The 20,048-nt window shown below is 42.2% G+C and overlaps 1 protein-coding gene across 3 annotated transcripts in view; it reads right to left on the minus strand.

Moving 5' to 3' along the window:
- CLCN4 (chloride voltage-gated channel 4) overlaps positions 1 to 20,048 on the minus strand; it is a 43,119-nt gene that overhangs the window by 20,264 nt on the left and 2,807 nt on the right. The window contains exons 1-4 of one of the 3 annotated variants that reach the window (XM_048934429.1): positions 19,967 to 20,016; positions 6,818 to 6,969; positions 6,377 to 6,476; positions 2,284 to 2,471 (exon numbers count right to left, since the gene is read on the minus strand). In XM_048934429.1, coding sequence (XP_048790386.1) covers positions 2,284 to 2,471; positions 6,377 to 6,476; positions 6,818 to 6,961 — 432 coding nt within the window. In that variant the 5' untranslated portion in view covers positions 6,962 to 6,969; positions 19,967 to 20,016. Of the gene's footprint in view, positions 1 to 2,283; positions 2,472 to 6,376; positions 6,477 to 6,817; positions 6,970 to 17,366; positions 19,701 to 19,966; positions 20,017 to 20,048 lie in introns of those variants that run through there. The other 2 variants (XM_048934428.1, XM_048934427.1) reach the window with 2 other exon arrangements.

A 20,048-nucleotide genomic window follows, 5' to 3' on the forward strand; every position in this document is an offset into this window, starting at 1 on the left:
CATCTTATGTAATGTTAAACATCCATAGCTCCAGTGAATTTGAGTTTTTGAAACTCTTGTATTACAACACTTTACGTGCTTTTGGTTGGTCTACAAAACAGCGATTAGGGGAAAAAATGTAGCCTGGGATGTTTCTGATGCACTATTATGTTTTCCATAATGATTTACGTCAAGACTGCTTTAGGCTCATTTAATAGGACTGGAATTAAATCATTTTTCAAGAGATGCTATAGGAAACGTCACAATTATCAGTGAGAGCATTATGGAGAGGGTTTATCAGTCATAAATCAAAAAAACCACATGGAAGAAGTGGTCTAAATCTTAGTCCTCAAAATGTCAAATTTAGTTGACTATGATGAGAAAAAGACACAGTCACACATAAAAAAAGTAGACACGTCTGATAGACTACCCTTGGAGAAATTGCCCTGAGAACTTTTTGTCTGGAATGTAATCCAAATTAGTTCTCCGGTGCATTGCTGTTCTACAGAGCAGCTACCCAAACATAGAATACCAATTCAAGCAATACAGCCACATTCAATAATAACAATAATAATAATCCTGAAACTTAATAACATTCAGTATATTATGATTCCTCTTAGAGTCCTCTAAAGATACAGGAATCATGTAGAACTTGCTCACGTTTGCAATACAACATAATTTTTACTTGCCAGATCCACATTTCTGTTGGAGTATTACAGATCTTTGCCATGGATTTGTATATAATAGTAATATACGCTTCTTATTAATATTGCAATCTCCATTGGGTCATGGCAGCCAGAAAACTATGGATCTTAGAGCATCCTTTGACTAAAACTGAGAAAAAACCCTTTTTTCCCACAGTGACATGGTACTAGGAGGTCATAAGCCCAGTTTGGATAGAAATGAGCTAAATTGTACATTGTCCACCTAGATGATACTTTTCTTATAAGCCATGGCATATAATAGTCATGATGGCTAAGTTTGTGCAGCAGGTGAAAGCAATAAATTTTCTCAAGGAAATGCTCTGTTTAAATATTCCAGGTTCTCAGAGTAACAGCATGTCAAACACATGCACAGGATTTCTAAACCCCATAACAATTGTAACATTCTACCCTTCTTTGATTTGCCACATTTTTTGTTCACTTAAATTACAGCCCTGTCCCCAGTCCTGCAACCTTATACCACGGTAATATTTCTTCACTGTTACAAAGATACACCCATCTGAACCATCTGTTTATGAAGAACTGTGCAAGCCCGGAAAACCTCTGGCAAAGGCAAGTTTGGCATTGTGGACTGGAAGCTGTACAGAGAGATTTCTGCCTGTGATTAAGTGGTGGGAATGTTCAGGAACAGTAAGCACCCCACCACCTTCGCTACAGTTAATTACAAGTATGGAAAATTGGGTTGTGCAAATTCACAGACACTCTCCTCTAGCATTACTTGAACTACAAACTGAAAGTGGCACTGAAGTGAACATGAATGACAATCTTGTACAGCAGTGAAGGTGCCCTCAAACATTTCCTGCAGGGTCGGACCTCCTCCACGCTGGAGGAAGATCTGAGGCAATGTCTCCAAGTCACCTATTTTCAGTTGCCCAGCTGCAGAAGGTTTATGCCACAGAAGTATGTATTTTCTTTCCTTTATTATTGCCTAAACTGCATTACTATTTAAAAACAAACCAAAAGTTCTGTTAGGGACTTTGATATCACATAAGCCCTTTCTTTCCAATGACACATCCATCTCACTACTCAATTTTGCCTCCAAGTTGCCTGTAAACATGGGGGATGTTACAATACAATAATTTGAGTTTTGAGGGAATTGGTATTATTCAATACAATGAATAGCTGAGGTGGAAACAAAATACCATGAAAGTACTGTCTGCCACGAGGGGTTAAGGAAGGCTACCATAGATGTCTTAAAATTCAAAACTTCCACACATTCTGCCTTGAAACGTTATCATTTGTACTGAAAATAACTACAATTTAAAAAAGAAGAAAAATAAAAAGATAGAAAAAAGGAGAGAGAGAGATATTTTCCTGTTTCTATCACAGATGGTATTATAACAATGGGGCCTATCCTCAGCTATGCAGATATTGCTTGTGGTAATGTCTTTAAAAACAAACAAACAATAACAACAACAGAACAACTACAGCACCCATCAACCAACCAAACAAAAAAACCATGCATCTATTTCCATTCATAAAGTTTTCTCTTTCAGAGAATCTACCTGGAAAGTTCACCAGCAAGTATGAAAAAGAGGCATTCCCTGGCTTCCTTGACCCACCCCAAAGAGGTCTCCCATACCTCTGATTGGTTTACAAGAAGTTCAGACCATTTCTGCCACTGGGGACATTTGTCTCTGTCATCAAAGGTCGTTTCATTAGACGTCCAGCAGCACTGCTCGTGGCTGTACCAGAATGCAGACAGGCAGACACCTTCCTTCAGGTCTGTCATCCAATCCACAGCTAAATCTATCACTCCAGCTAATGTGCCTGGAAAAGGAAATGCATGAAAAGGAGATGTGGCACCGAAAAATACCAAGCCATGACGTAAATACATCTGTTTATAATAAAAGCAAAAATACATCATCTGGGGAAGAAGCTGCAATATATCATACACTCATGGAATCATACAATTGCTCAGGTTGGAATGCGTGGACATGCCAAAGAAGTGGAAGAAACAGTGGGAGAACTGCAAAGAAACAGCCGTACCAACATGTTTGATCTATCAGCATTCTCTCCTAAAGCATTTTTTTTTAAAAATACTGTTATTTTCATGCTGGCTAATTGACAAAGATGCAGGCAGGCATACCATCCGATGCAGGTCAGCAGGGCTGTGTGTAAGGACTAGGCCACAGGGCCCAAGCCACACTGTGCATCTCAGGAGTGGATAGGAGGACACTGCTGCTGTCCTCCAGTCCTTCTGGTCCCAAGACGGCAACCTTTTAAAAGGATGCTTTCAGTGCAAAAACAATATGGATGCCAAATTTTGACTTATGAACTTAGTGGAATCAGACTCTTGATGTGTGCATTCATTACCAATCCGAACACACAGATTAAAATTGCTCTTCAAATTCTCTCCTGGTGGACGTAAGCCCTATTTAAGCAGTCTCCCAGTAACTACGCAGACCTACAGCGACATCCAGTGGACAGAAGACGCGTAAATTTCACGCGGTGTGACCCCAAGGGAAACAATGCTTTTCCAGTGCATTTTGTCGGTGAATTTCAGCGATATTAAAATATTTTGGAAAAGGTAATGGATCGTCTTTATAGTTTCAAGACTTTTATTTTTCTGCTTCCTGCTAAGTATCCAAACAGCTGAAGGAGGCTCTTCTTTTCCCTTAGGAGTCAGTTCATTTGACCTGTAAATAAAGTTTCTGCTTTTTATTTCTGTGAAATAAGAAGAAAATAATAACAAGAATAATAAAATTCAAATAATTCACGCATGCGCAACCTGCTTTTTATTCACAGAACCAAAAATAGTAGCATCTACTTGTGCGACCTGGTGTAGGGAACCTGCTTTGGCAGGGGGGTTGGACTCGATGATCTCTGGAGGTCCCTTCCAACCCCTACAATTCTGTGATTCTGTGTGATCCACAGGGCGTTATACATGAGCATATTTTCTAAGCATCTTAGGAAGAGTACCTGTCACAAACTCAACTACATTAGCAGTGTCGAATTTTTGTTGTAACAGAAGAGTATGAAGAACTATACACAGAATCCTAGATTCACTCAGGTTGGAAAAGTCCTCTAAGACCATTTAGTCCAACCACCAACCCATCGCACCACACCCACTGACCACATCCCTCAGTGCCACATCCACATGTGTCTTGAACACCTCCAGGGACGGTGACTCCACCACCTCCCTGAGCGGCCTGTGCCACTGCATCACCACTCTTTCTGAGAAGAATTTTTCCTGATATCCAACCTGTACCTCTCCTGGCCTTTACTTAAGGCCTTTACTTCTCATCACATACCGGACAAAACCACAATAAAACAGGCTGCAGGAGCAGTGATGCCTGTAGCAGTGATTTTATTTGTAGGCCTTGACTTTCTTTTGCTCTCTCTTTCCATTTCCCCAGATTTCTTTGGAAATGATGAAATACGTTTTTAGACGACTAGAAACCATCGTGCTGTAACATCAGCATGCATAACTCAGTGAGATACAGTAAACTATAAATTCTCCAATTTTCTGAAACTTTCAGGAAATAACAAAAAGAATCCTCAGCCCTTGAGCACAAGCACCAAATGCTGTGCCTCTTACATCTGTTGGTGGATTTATCATTCTCTGTTGTCACTCCAATCTTTGAAGTTCGCATAATCCATAATCAGACAATTTAATATTAATGCTACCTAGTAGAAGGTGTAAATAAAGGAAGCTTTTGAATGTTTTTCCCCTAATTAAGTGAACAACAGAGTAGGAAAATAACATTCAGTTCTCTAACACAAGCTTCCATGCACCTCTGTGCCTCTAAGAAAATGTGTGCAATTATATATTGAACTAATCCCTTTTGCTACATGGAATCCACATAAAGAGGAAAATGCTGTGATTTACTACACACATTTTACAGAGAAAATCACAAGAAGAAAAGACCAGTGCTTGCAGATTTATAATACAATAGTTATTGATTAATAAGCCCAGTGACCAGAACTAGATTTTATCCAAGTTCTAAATCTTTGCAACTTCAAGTGAAATTAATGGAAGTTGCAGAGAGCTCAGCAACCCAGAAAGTCAATCCTTTAACTTTTAAGCTAGACATCTTAACATTGCTGTCTAGACATGTCACTGCAGAACTGCAGTATAGCATATGTTTATTTCCATATTTTTCCATCAAAGGAAATGAATTTGGTCCCCTGGTCTATACATCCTCCACCTGGAATGAAAAATTTAAGCTAACTTTAAACTCCTGGGCCTGAATAACTTTTCCAAGTGCCTTTGGAAATACATGGAGGCTCCTGCCATCCCCTCCCCCAAAAGTCCCACCTTGCTGGCCTCTGTCCCCACCAAGGCTGTGGCAGGGACACAGTTCCCTCATGCCCTGGATCTACTGCTGCTGCTTTCCCCTCCTCACCTCCCCTGTTCTTGCCCCTGGCAATGCCTGGATTCAGCTGCCCAAGAGCTGCCCCACGGCCATGCAGCTGAGCCAAGGCTCCATCTTTGACAGGCACAGAGTACATCTATCATTCCAAGAGCAGACAAGGTCTACAGCCTGGATCATGAGCACGCAGATATTTTTTTTCTCTTGCTGATTCACAAGTCCTTGCCCAATTAAAAAACAGACTAATCTCTATTCTTTGTGGTAAAACATGCTGTTCTGCACTTGTGTCATCACAAAGTTTGCAGAAGTTAATGCACCTCAGCTCCAGCTTACCCTTGACCTGTAGTATGTAGGATAGATGTATGAGCATTAGAGCTTTAATGGAGGTTATCAGTTCTGGGTTTTGGTGCCGGAACGAGCTTTCATTGTGAACTGCAACTGAAACTCAAACCTTGGACTTTCTCCTTCTTCCCATCTCATTCACCCATCAAAACTACTGTGGAAAAATGTATACAACAGAACCATTTGCCAAAATGTCACTTGATCAGTGTTTTCTCAAGGCCTTCCCCAGCACTTCTAACACACCTGAACAGCTACGATAAATGTGTTAAGTTGACAGATAGCAGAAAAGAGATTTACACTGCTTGGAAACTGTGAAGCTTTGCACTGTGGTTCTACCAAGCACTGTCACACCAAGCACCCTGACATCACTGGAAAAATACAAAAAAATGACAGCTGTTTCAACTTTATAATTGAAGTAGAGCTTTCCAAGCTGGAAGATGTGCTAGTGTGTGCAAAAGACAAGAGCAATTCGAGCAATTAATGAATTTGCCATCTGAGTTCAAACAGACTGTTAAGTGTAATGCCTGTCTGGCTTGAAAGCAAATGCAGAACTGAGTTTGAAATTGTATTTTCCCTTCATGCATATATAAGAAGATAACCAAGTGGACGTAATGATTTACAAAGCTCCCTCTTGACTGTACACAGCCAACATTTTCTTTCCCCACATGACAACATCTACTTGCAGAATGCAATTAAGTGAAGACAAGGGGAAAAAAAATCTACAATAAAACTGCCTAGTTTGAATTGAAGACTCAGAAAGTAAAAATAGTCAATTGAGAGTAAAGTACTTACATACTTATTTTCAAAGAAAATCTCTCTATAGATTAATGGTGTTTTTTCCAAGCCAGCACTCAACAAGAGTGCTTTTATTAAATCTTATAACTGCAAGGATACATAACTATTTTCTTTAGCTTGAAGCATCAGTGAACAGAGAACGAAGTAAAGGGAGAAACAAATGGTACTGCAGCAAATTTGGGTGAGGTGGTTCCAGGAAAAAGTAATGTAACACACACATACCTGCCAGTAGTCCTATGAGAAGCATTACAACCCATCCTGACCAGGCATCCAGCAAACTCTTGATGAATTCCCATATGGATTCCTTACTTTTGCTTGTAATCTGAAACGATATGTACACTGAGTTGTGTTTTTGATTCAGGCTAACGCAATTTTAGTGCATCGTGGCAAAACAAACAAACAAAAAAGTTAATCCAGGTTAAAAATTATTCTACTCTCCACTCCCTCCAGTCCCAACCATACTTTAGAGATGCTCTGCTATAAATTGCAGTAAACACTTCCACATTTACAAACTCAGAATACATCAAACCTATATTTTTATAAGTTCTCCTCAAATGAAACTGCAAAGCAGGAATTAAGGGCATTGGAAAACTGCTGCTTTTTCTCTCAGCTGAGATGGCCATAACTCAGGGTCTGTGACACACCAAGTCCAGCTGCCATTACCTTCCTATGGCGGTCAGTGTCACGTGATTTCTCTCGCAGCCAGTCAATAGTGTGGAAATCTTCATAAGTCCCAACGTCAGGAAAAGGCTCATCCAGAAAATCCATCAGGTTGCCAGAACCATTCATTTCTCCTGCATTAACCATATTAGGGTCTGTATATAGAAGGGAAAACAAGTTTTTCAGTAAATTCATGCAGCTTTTCCAGACATGTCAGAACCAAGTTTTCCAAAATCTTTCCACAAACTCAAGAAAACATGGCTCAGCAATTCTAGTGGGCACTCACTGAAGTCTATGCATTACCACTAGGAAAAGTATACCGCTGAAGACTACTTTAAGAACTTGGCAAACTTCTAAAATCCAGCACAAAAAAGTATGGTGCCCAAGTGTAGAAATACCACCTTTTTTTGCAAATAGTGCCCCAAAACCCAGGATGGTTCTGCTTCTTCTGCAAAGTTCAATGCTTGTCACATTCTGGAAGAAGTGCCCTACCTGCGGTGAGGTTACTGAGAAGACAAAGTTACTAGCTCAGAAGACAAATGATAACACACTAAAATCTACCACTTATCATTCATCTGGATTTTCAGACTACAGAAATGAAAGCAGAGAACCATCCATGCCCATTGTCCTGAAGCCTCAGAAACTATGCCTACTTCAGGTAGGTGTAGTTGACACCGTCTCCCATAGCATTATCCTGGAGAATGTGGCAGCATACAGCTTGGATAGTTGTACTCTTCACTCACTAAAGACTGGTTGGATGACTGGCACAGTGAGAGGTGAATGGAGCTCAATCCAGATGGCGACAGGTCATGAGCAGTGTTCTTCAGGGGTCAATACTGGGACCTGTCCTGTTTAGTGTCTTTATTGACAAACTGGACAAGGGGATTGGGTGCATTCTCAGTATGTTCCCAGGCAACACCAAGGTGGGAGGAAGTGTGCATCTGCCTGGGGTAGGAAGGCCCTACAGAGGGATGTGGGTTGGTTGGATTGCTGGGCTGAGGTCAATTGTATGAGGTACAAGACAAAGTGCCAAGATTACGCCTCGAGTACTGTGTTCATTTTTGGACCCCTCACTACAGGAAAGACACTGACACCCTGGAGTACATCCAGAGAAGGGCAATGCAGCCCTCGGGATCGATTGTTCAGCCAGGAGAAGAGGACGCTTAGCAGATATGTTATTGCTCTACAGTGAGGTTATAGCAAGAAAAGGAAGTTATAGCAAGGTGGGGTTTGGCCTCTTCTCCCAGGTAATGTGTAATCTCCAGTGATAGGATGGGAGGTAATGGAATATTAGGAAAAATTCTTCTCAGAAAGAATGGTGAGGCAGTGGCACGGGCTGCCCAGGGTGGTGGTGGAGTCACCATCCCTGGAGGCATTCAAGAAATGTGCGGATGTGGCACTGAGGGATGTGTGGTGAGTGGGTATGGTGGGGATGGAATCACAACTGGACTCGTTGATCGTAGAGATTTTTTCCAACCTTAGTGATTCTATGAGATCCTCATCAGCACAGAATGAAGTTGCCTTCTAACTACTGTACCTCTCTTTCCCACTGAGACCTCAGAAACATTTGGCTATACACAAGAAGGACTGCCTCCTTTACAGGGTCAAGTCCCAAAGCATCAGGATACAGAAAAGGCTGACACCATTCCCAACGTAAGGAACCTTTAGTTAGCAAGAGAGTCTTAAATAAGTATTTTAGGCACACAGGATTCAACCAACTTAATTTCATCCATCCAAAAGTTTGGTGTCTGGACCTAAGAACTACCTAGGCTGCCTCTGGAGACAGAGAAGGATATGTTACTCTAAAGAGTGATACAGTGTCATCCATCCTAAAATAGGTGTCTCAGTAATACAGTCTCCTGGAAAGTACCTACAATTTGCAAACTGAAAAGGTAAACATAAAAATAATAATAATAAAATAATGCAAAACAGAAACAGTGTATTAGACTACTATCACCTCACAAGGAAAAAAAAAAAACACACACACAAGAAAATATACCAGAAAACTAGTGACAGATGCAGAATTTGAGTCTTAAAGAACTGATTCTGCAAGGCCAGTAATCCCTTGACAGACACACAGTAATTTTTGCAGGCTATGGATGAGGTTAGTGCAGCACTACAAACTGCATTCTACATTCCTCCTTCAGATATGGAGGCAGTGGTTTCACATGCAGAATTTAGATCTCTGAAGCAGTGAGGAAACCTCTCAATTCTGTTATTAGAACAGGGAAAAACATGGCAGATGAGCTTTAAATCATTCATGCACTCTGCTGCTGAGCTCAGCCTGCTTTATTTACTGCCCTTTTTCCACATATTACCCCTTTTCAACTGTTTGCTTTGAATCCCATCCATTTAATCTTTTGCCCCAGTGTTGACTCCAGGGATATAACAAGCATGAATAGTCAGCTCCACCAGTGTGTCTTTGCACCACTGAGTAGGAGGACTTTTTGGACTACACAGCCAATGTGCTCAGTCCAAGCAGCTGAGAAAAACATTATCTTACAGGCAAACAGCAGATCACCATTATAGCTCTGTAGAAGTCCTTTTAAGTGTGCAAACTGAGAATCAAGCAGGGCGGTCTCAGTCTGGAGAAGGTGGCCAAATGCAGAGCAGGTGTCCCATGTGGTGCTGCAGAGCACAAATAAGGAGCCACAAGATGGAAGTGGTTAAAAAGAGGAGTGACAGTTGAAAATAGCAGTATTTAGCACAGCAGATGAGAGCACGCTCCTGCACTAGTGAGAAAAATGAGAGACCGAAGGTAGGATGCTGCAGCTGAGACCAAGGAGTTGAAGCTGCAAGTAGTCTCAGGTTCAGCATCTTGTAAACCATGGCTGGGGGCTGAAATGGGAATGAAGCTGGAACGAAGAGAAAGAATCAGACAGTGCTATTATTTTGTAGCTCACAGATCATGTCCTTCAACCTACTCTTCCTATACAGTGAAGAAGTACCTGTAAGGAACATGCAGTCCAGACTGCTTGCCTGAACCCAGGGAATCCTGCTGCTTTATAAAAAATGTCTGGAAATTATTGTGTTGAAAGAGTTGGCAAGTTCTCCTTAATGCTACAAGAAAGTTACCCAATATGCTAGTTATATCACATAAAAAATAGCTTCTTAAGTATGCTGTCAGTGCCCAGCACATGACAGTTTTGTGATGGATAATACCAGGCCAGACCACAGGTACGTGAGTAATTACAATCTTAGCCTGAATCTAGCCCAAACATACGTGCTGTGCAGCATGCCCAGGGACACAAGGAAGTGCTAGAGACTGCAGGGCCATGGGAGACTCAGAAAACAAACTTTGAACTCTAGGTAGCGTTCCAGTATCTAGAAACTGCAGCTAGATGGATGATTACCTGCCTGAAACTCCATGCCAGCTGCCATGCTTTTGAATGCGGAGATGTGATGTCAGATTAGACAAAACCCAATTCAGGCTCCAACACTTTTAACTGAGTTGCACAGAGATCCCACGATTCTTACATGCTGGCACCATTAAGTACCACTGTCTTTCTCCTTATTGGCAATTATTTCTCTCACCTTTCTGAGGCATCTGAAACAGTCTCCAAAGCTTCTTTCAGGATGGGTTAACTTGTCCTCTAGAGGTTCTTGCAGAGATCTTTCCATTCCTGCTAGCAAAACTACAGCCTTAGACTATCAATTTAATTATGGATATTTTAATCTAACACACAAATGTTAAGGGCAAATGAATGTCATCCAAACACAGACCACAGCCAGCTGCACAGTAGCAATCCACTCTCATGACAGCAAAAGTACAAATACTCAGAATGTGTGTTGTCTCATCTAGCATCACAAATCTGCACGAGACTCTGGACACTGGAATCCAAACTCCTTTTGTAGCTGATGAAAGAGAAATGCTATCCAGAGGCAACTTATCTCACGTATTTGAGACATTCACATTATTATGAGATGATAGATTGTTCCCTGTGAGCGACAGTTTCTGTTCACAGATCACAGAGACATCAGAAGTAGCCATTCTTGCCTCATTAATTCAGAAGAAAACATTGCAATATCATTGCTTACAGAATTAGTAACAAATACAACTCTTAGCCACTCCTAATACCCCAAAATTTGGATACTCCAGCAAAACCTATATACACTGAAAAGTGTTGAACGTAGTTATGTTGCTGAGTGACTCTTGGATATGCATGTTGTCCCTTTGTAGTTCCACGTCTCAGATGTCGTTGCTGTTCTTTCAACTACTTTTCCAGATGCTGATGAAACAATTTGTGCAGCAGCAAATGTTTCCTGCTTAGTCCCCTATTCTTTTCTAATAATTCCTGGCATTCATTTTGCTTAGGACATGCATCCAAAATTTCCCCTGAGCAATCTCTGCTGTAGCTCCAAATGTATTCCAGGAGAGGCAGAAGCCCATCATTCTGTGGGATCTTAGGGTCATTATCCCCATCATTTTGTCTTTATTGACCTTGAATCACATCTGCCATTTCATTCCCTGTGATTCAGCACGGAAAGAATCTTCTTCAGCTCTTTATCACTGAATAGCTTAATATGTCTGTAACTGGAAGTTTTAATCAATATTCTGCTCTGTCAACAGTAAACTGATTCTTGATAAAAGCTGAATGAAGAAAAATCTGTTGGAACCAATAAACTTGCAAAGTGTTGCACGAGAGGAGATGGAGGCAAGGATCAAAAGTACAGCTCAACTATTAGTCCATAGGACTTGATGTTGGTATAAAACCAGATAATTTTTGAGGAATATCTGAAAGATCCCATATAAAGAAAGCAATACATGCATTAGTGCAGACAGTTTGCAGGAGCCATGGTGAGCTGGCTGGTGGGCTGGGACGTGTCCAGGGGCACAACAGGTACCATATAGATTGTAACATAGGTCTCTTCTATTACATTTACTCCTTTTTATTATTTCTTATTTTTATTTTTTAAGTAGTACTGTCATACGTAAGGTCATGCTTTTTTTCTGCAGGTCCCACAGTGAGTAAAGTCATCTTGTGATTCAAATCAGCTGTACGATACACAGTAGCTTGGAGCTAAGTTTTATGGAAAAGCAATAAATTACTTTTATAATAGAAATGCTGACAACCTCTGAACTAAATGTAAAAGCTGCAGCTAGAAGGGGCTGTATCAGTGAACTGACATTGTAGGTATTACATTAACTGACTGTTTTGATCTGAAATACATTTGACATGGCAAGCACAGTCCAAAACATCCCATGGTTCAAAGAAGCTGAAAAGTACACTGATAGGAAACAACAAGCTGAACAGTCATCAAAGGAAAAGTCCTGGCCCTCGCCTATTGCTACTAGATATGCTACGGTCTCCTCATCCTGTTTTCTGTTTTAATTGGACACAACATACAGTACATTTTGAAATGCATTTCTAATAAGTTTCAAGTTACTTTTAACAGATCACAGTTACTGAATTACTCCAACACTTACAGTATTTCTAGCAGATGAATGTTCCCCTATACACTTTCATCTTTATGCTGTTTTCTGTAAAAGCAGCAGCATGGAGTTTGCTATGTGAAAAACAACCACGCCAACAGCAAAGCACACCTCTGTCAATGACTCCTCTGCTGCAGCATGAAGAAGTGGATGTGGCAAGAGGCTGGCGGGAGAAAACACAACCCTAAACGCTTGCTGCAAGTTTCCCAATCTATATTTATTTGTAGTGACTTTTCCTAAGCACATGAAAATCTCCAGGTCTTATTTTACTTAGGATCTGATTATGAACAGTGCAGTCTTACTGGTTTACCAGCTGACAATCGCATAGAATGATAGATGAATTGCCACCCTGTGCTTGATTTTAGTACTGAATGCTCCTAGTATTGAGTGCTCAAAGAAACCAAGCATGGTGCTCCATGGTGCTCCAGCCTCATGGCCAGCCATACTCCGCACCACAAACTGCTCAGTGTGACCTGAGCACAAGCAACTCATCTGGAGAGCCGAGTGCCATGCTGGCAGCTGGTCACTACTGCACCAGCAGAGTGAGTTGGAGAAGTCAGCATTCAGAAAGAGCCATAAGGGAATGAGGCTGAGGCTCACACTGCAGGAGAAGGGTCCCAGAACAGAGCACAGTCACATCAGAAGCCTTCAGTACTGCCTGGCAGGAGAAAATAGGCTTGATAGAGCAGGGTGTCAGCATGCACAGGCATTATGAAGTTGCCTTGAAATAAATTAAAGTATAGCAAGATTACTAGGGGCAAATATGCCTTTTGGGGAGAAGTAAGAGCACAAGGTTTATTTAGTTGGGAACCAAAAATGCCCAGGGGCATTTCTACCTCCATCCCCTGCCACACAGAAGATGACCTAGAAACAGCACATCCTCCAAGATATAGAAGGAGGTAAATCATCACCCAACAGCACCTTGCAAGAAAGATGCCTTCAGTAGAGGCAGGCTGAACCATGAGTAAAATGTGCAGTTTTCTTCAGTCTGAAAAATATCCATGAGCGTTACAAGGCTATTCATCTTGAGAGCCTCAGATTGAGCAAGGCGATCCATTTATTGACCCTCTGCTTTAACAACAGTGCCTTTAAAAAACACTGGGTGAACTCAGTCACAGGCCTTTCTGGAGACATAATGTGGCATGAAAAGAAAAAAAAAAAGAAAAAAAACCAAACAAACCATAGAGCAGTTAAATTGGGAAAATAAAGATGGATAATAACATTGGCAAATCCTTACAGTCCTTACTCTCTTACAGTTCAAGGATTAATGGCTTGGTCCCAGCATATGAGTAAAGCATGCTGTGAAACCCTGCCATCTCCTGCAGCACAAACACAGGCAGACTGCCATATCTGGAACATAAATTTAAAACACTGCAGCATGTTACTGTACGGCCCCATCACCACACATTAAGGAGCTTTCTGCTGTGGTACCATGGGCAGGCTACATGCAGCCAATTTTGGACGCGTGGCTTTACCCCGAGTAACCTCTATGGAAAAAACGATGAAGCCACAGCCAAACTCAGCAAGCACAGGGCAGCAGATCACAGGGGAGAGGGCCTGGGAGGCGGGGGGGGGGGGAAATATTTGGGATAAGCGGTGGAAAACTGAAGCACAAAAGTCTCCTCCAGACTGAACCACAGTCTCCGAACACTCCCTTCAGCCACCGCACGTGCTAAGGGTACGATCACAGCAGCAACATGGGAGCGGGCCTGGAGCACAGGGCACGCAAAGCCTGGGGCACAGGGTGCAGGGCAGCACGGCCTGTTTGGAAACCTGGGCACCCCATGCACCCCACAGCTGGTGGGAGCTATAACAAATAGCCCTTGTGGCAGGGGACATAGCAGCCACAGCAGAGCTAGGCCAGCTGCCCTTAACCTCCCGAAAGGCCTCCAGGCCATGGCACTAACTCTCAGCACTGGAGGCCTGAGCACCCAGTGCAACCCAGCTCCATCCTGGAGCAGGTCTCCCTTTGGAGGCAAGTTCCATTGGTACGAAACATCACGTGTCTGGTCTCCACTCAAAGTTTCCTGGAAAATTTGAGCGAAATTAGTTCAGCTGCTGAGTTATGTCAGGAAGGGAGGGGGCCCTCCTGGTCAAGGCCTACATTGCCCTACTGGCAAGCCCCCCCAGTAAATGTAGCCGCTAGCATTGATGTCAGGGCTGCGGAAACGGCACAAGCGTCATTACGGAACATAAGCGGTCTGCATTTCTCAAACCAAGCTGAAAAACCTTTATTAAAGGATGTTCCTCCACTGACATCCCACCAGCACCACGAGCCCTGCAAGTAACAACCCAGCATACCTTGTTTTTTTGAAGAAATCTCTCTATCTCCAGAAATACTCAAAACTCACCTGCATGCTTTCCTGTGCAACCTACTGCCTCAGCAGTGGTTGATGTTCCAAGAAGTTTGCTTGGTTTGCAGCACTGCCCTTTGTTTCCTCAACCAGAAAACAACAGTATTAACAAAAATAAATTGGTTTCCAGGAGGAAAATATATATATTCAGAAAGAAGAGAGTTGCATTTTAATCCTAAAAAACCATCCCATTAAATGGTGCATTTAACACATTAAATAAACCTCTCACTGAAAACATTTTTAAGCTCTCAGCTTAAAATAAAGCTGGTAAACCTGCTTTAGTGGAAAAGCCATTAATGTGTTCTGCCATGTCACTTCTCGTGATTTGAGTGGAGGCGGTGAGTCACTCCAATGCAGATGGAGGTTTGTGTTTTTCTGACAGGGCACTGGTTTGTATGGCAGCATTTGCTGCTGGTGGGCTGCACGCATACAGAACAGTGACTTCATACCTCCAAGCTCCTCCACCTGCAAGATGGGAGAAAACCCACCCTTGTTATAATGCTTGAGAGCAGCATGTTAGAAGTGCTTTAGGAACAGCAACCTGAAGGAAACCTGCCAGTCTTCTTTGTTATCTATGTTAGGTCATACATGATTGCTGGTTCTTCTGGTCTAGAGAGGAAGAAATCTGAGCAAACCCAGAACCTTCTGTGTATGTGTGCATTTGTGCTGAGAAAAGCGTTAGACTCCTCATCTACAACCTGTCCCAGTTTCCCTGCCTGTTTGCTCCATGCTGACCATCCAACGCCATCCCTGGGACCCTCTCCAGTCCTGCTTTAGAAGGCCCAGGCTGCTGCCTCCCTTGGCAAGGGGATGGGCACTACCAGGAGCCCAATGGAGCAGTGCCCTGAGTGAAACACAAAGTGCCTGGGCAAGCACAGCCTTCCCACCACCACTATTTCCAGAGTTGCCATTTTATAAAAAATAGCTGCTAAAAGACTTGAGTCCTTCAATTTCAGAGTTGCCCCAGCATGTGTTTAGACTGATACCTTGTCCAGTGTAGCACAAAAAAGCCTTGACTCAAATCAGGAGCCCAGGAAAACAACTGCTTTATACGGATCTGCATACAGCACTCAGATACGCTCAGGGCTGGTGAACAAAACATGTTGTGTCTGTAACACTGGTTTGCAGCAGCTGGGGGGTTGCGCCCTTCATGAGGGCAAAGGGCCGTGTCTGTGCATGGCGAGCAGGAACTGCTGCACTCCTAAGGCTAGAAAGAATTGAGCCAGCACTCCTCCTGATGCCTCAGAGGAAGTCAAAAGAGGAAATTCAGCACTGGTGCCATCAGAATACAGCCTTCTATCTCATCAAATGACAGGCTTGTATTTCCACTGCTTTTGAGGCTTGATCTTGAAAAAACAAAGATTCTATTTGAAGAAATAATAACAAAGGCTTTCTATTTCTAAAAACTGCTGTCTTCATTGGTTCCAGAGTTTCATTGCTACTGCTGTTCACTTTGTTTTCCATATTTCTGACACGACCACATACCTTATTACTTGAGACTGGAATGTACCTCCCTCCAGGATGTGCAGCCTACACACCAACACTGGAGATGCAAAATCTCCTCAGGTGTTTGGCTTTGACCCGAGCCATGTCACACTTCAATGATGGGAAAAAAAAAAACCAACCACAAAAACTTGAACAGAGAGGAGGATTTTCAGGAGTAAGAGAACATTCTGCACGCCATGACTGACGTGCCACCTGTCTGCCTGTCCTCTATGGAGCTGCAGCTGAGTCACCCTCTGTTCTCTTTCAAGAGCGCACGTTTATTCATCAGAATTCTTAATGCAAAAATAAACAAGCACAATTTCACTTCTCTGACTGGTATGAATTCAAACATGAATTCAGTTTCTTGCTTTTACCATTCTATCATTCGTATTAAGGACAATAACAATGCAATGCAAATAAATAGCCAACATACATTTAAAAATACATCCGGAATTTTTTAAAGAAGGCCATGCAAGCCACTCTCTACAAATTTATGTCTTCATATATTTGTATTGTAGGAAAAGAAAACAGACTCTGGACTTTGCCACAGAAATACCCCCGTCCAAAAAAATCCATTCAGTGGGGATTTTTCAGCCTTTTGAGCAGCTTGTGTAAGAGCTGAAAATCTGCTCGTCATCTACTATGTCCTTTCTGGAATGTTATTTTCCACGTTTATATTGGATGACAAACGATACCTATCCTATACTACAGCAGATCACGTAGGAAACCTGTCGGACTGGGTACTTGCAAACCACGTCAGCAAAAATTAATGAAGGAAAAGCCTCTTTCCCCAAATACAGCTGCTAACCCCCTAAGCAAGTTAATCCTCATATCCTTTTTAAGCTCAGACACATCTCTCTCTACAACAACTTCCTTGAGGCAGCCGTTAAGGTAAGAAAAAGCCCACAGCAATAAGCCACAAAACTGGCAATGCAACGAAAACCGTGCTGCTGGTCCCTCCTCTCTCTGCACGGCTGCATGATGATGGCTGCTCCGGCAAACTGAGCTCAGCATACATATGAAGGAGCCATATCGAAACGCAGGGACAAAAGGCCTTCCTCGGCTTTCAGGCTCCAGCTGGCAGCCTTTCTGCTGGAGATGTCAGCTGGAAGAGCAGCACACAGCAGGAAGCAGCCTCTGCACCTGCAAGCCCTCTGCTCGCAAAGAATCTGTTCTGCCTTCCTTTCTAGCAGCAACTCTGCCTAACGGAGCCGGAGCCCCAGGATGGCAGTGCAAAGCATCTGGCACGCTAATTTGTTGAAGAATTAATGTTGCTTACCTGCAATTCAACATCATTTAGGCCAGTCCCAAAGATTTCAAAAGCATCCTTTCTTTAGTGGTATGGCTGCAAAGCACTGATGTCATGGGGAGGAAGCAGTAATAATCATGTGACTGCATCCTCCGTCTATAGGATATCTGATAGGAGACGGGGCAGAGAGACAAAGCCAAGCTGTAATCCTGCAGGATTACACTGCAAGCTTCTTTATCCCTTCCTACCTATTCTTGAGCACTGCATTCTTGAGCACAATACCTGGTGCTTTTCTTTCCCCCTCACCTGAGAAGTGGTTGCTTTTTTTCTTCACAGAGAGTTCATAAATTCTGCTGCAACAGCACTAACAAACACATTTTTCATGAAGAAAAAACGATTTATAGACTGTACAAATTAAGATGCATTCCTATTCACCACGCAGCAGCACCCAGGTGTTGTAATAACCCTATTTCATCTTTTTGAAATATGTAATCCCAGTGGCCTGGGAGTCAGACAAACAAATTCCACCATCCCTTGCATTTTTCCTTCTCCTCACGCTCCATTTCAAGCTTAGCAGATTGATTAACCCTCCACAGCCAAGCTTTGCAAAATGACCCCAGAGGCTCAGTCCCTAACGTTATCTTCAATCTCCACCCTGTTCACCCATTAAATCATCCCACCTGCACCCTTCTGCCTTTTATCTGTGAAACCATTGCTGCTTGAAAGATCCTCTCTTCCTTCAAAACTTCGGCTTAAATCCTCCTATCAAGTATTTCAACACTAGAACATCATAAAATGTTTTGTTCAAATGCAGTGATTATCTTTCATCATTTTGCTCAACCGCGCATTACACGCCAGCACTGTTTTGTTGCATTTTGTTCTGCTGTTGTTATACCCTGCAATGTACTGTATTCAGGCTCTACAGCAAAATAACCATGTTAAAGTTGATGGTACAAATGTTGCACCCCCCATGAGGATCATGCTGTGCAACACAGGGTTATTACTATTCAAGAAGACAGTGTATGAACACTCGTGCACAAAACCTTATTTCAGGACACGTGCCTTACAGCTTGGTTCATCTTATCCAAACTCTGCACAGACAGCTTGTACACTTGAGGGCATTCAGGGCTGTGCTTTGTATTATCAAGCAGGTGCACAGGTAGGCAGAGGAAGACCTTGTCCAGGCACACATGATAACGCCCATGAGTGACTGAAGGCGCACACATGGTTTCCACAAACCTCAAAGGCTGAGGAGCACAGTTCCAGAAGGTCTTTTTGTTCCAGTGTGCTTAGGCAAATACCTGGGGATGCTCTAAGCAGACAGGCCGGCCCAACAGAGCAAGTCAGTTGGTACAGAGTGCACAGAATCTCTTCAAAATGGCTCCACAGCTCCAGCAGATCTTGTCTGCAAACCAGAGGAAGTTCCTGAATTCCCTGTTTCTCATATGGATTCCACAAACAGAAGCCACATTTTCAATTTTATTATGAAACCTGAGCACTTCACTTGCCTCACCTGAAATTCCTACATCCTTCTGGAACAAGGAACATGCCTTTAGAAAAGAGATTTGATTATGCCCTTTACATCGTAGCACAGATCACATTTCTCTATTGGTCGTGCATCAGCAACAGCTGCAGACCTACTATAATCACATCAGGAAAGTGGAGAAAAGTGAAAGAACTTCTTGTCAGTGTCTGTTATTTGTGCCCATTAGAAGCAAAATTAATAAGCCAGCTGAATTATGTGGAGGAAGTTAAACACTGGCACTTAATTTTTTTCCTTGATAATTTATCTGCAATTTTCCTTGATCACTCTATTGAAAGAGTGTAGGGAAAACAGCAAGCAGCAATGAATTAGTCAGATGCAATCATAAATACTTAGGAACTTTTGTGTCATAAGACACATAACAGAACATAAATACCATGTCCTAGACACAAAATAGCTATTATATGCACTAACCAAATGAGAACAACAGTATTAACCTCCCTTTTCTTCCTTGATAGACTTACCTAAATTCCCTTCCCGGTTTTCCTCATCTTCCTACAGATGAACTCACCGAGTCTTTTGCTGAACGCATATTTCCACTTGGATAGTCTGGCTGTCATAGGGACAGAATACCTAACTTACTATGGAATATGTCATTCTATAACCCAGATTCTATTTCCAAGAAGATTTCAACTTCCAAGAATGCTGAGATGTTCCGAAGTACAAGCAAGTCACTTAGCTGATACATAGAGAGATTCCAAAACCAAATCAATTTCATGCTTTAGTATTTTCTTCCAATCTTAGTGAGTCAATCAGGTAGTCTCAGGAAAAGGGAAATAAGTGTTCATATGCTGTTTTGGAAAAAAAAACAAACAAACAAACAAACAAACAAAAAAACCCAAAGAAACGAAACAGTTCTTCCTTTTGCTAGCTTGCAGTTTCTGAAGTCCCTCTGTAAATATATTTTTCTTCTCATAGTCCCATGCCTCTACTGTTAGAAAAGAGATGGGATCCAAAACAAGCAGTAAAACTCCCTCCTCCCTAAAAACACAGTTCAAATCAGTTTTGCATCATGCTGAAAATGGACACAGACCACATAGTTCATCTAACTGCTAAAAAAAATCTGCTGTTTTGATATAGCACTTACCTTGAAGTTTTGCAAAGCACTCACACAAAGCACTCACAGCAAGAAATATATACAAGACTTAATTCTTATATCAGCAGATCCA

Source organism: Lagopus muta, chromosome 1 (assembly GCF_023343835.1).
Source record: "Lagopus muta isolate bLagMut1 chromosome 1, bLagMut1 primary, whole genome shotgun sequence".
Taxonomy (NCBI): domain Eukaryota; kingdom Metazoa; phylum Chordata; class Aves; order Galliformes; family Phasianidae; genus Lagopus; species Lagopus muta.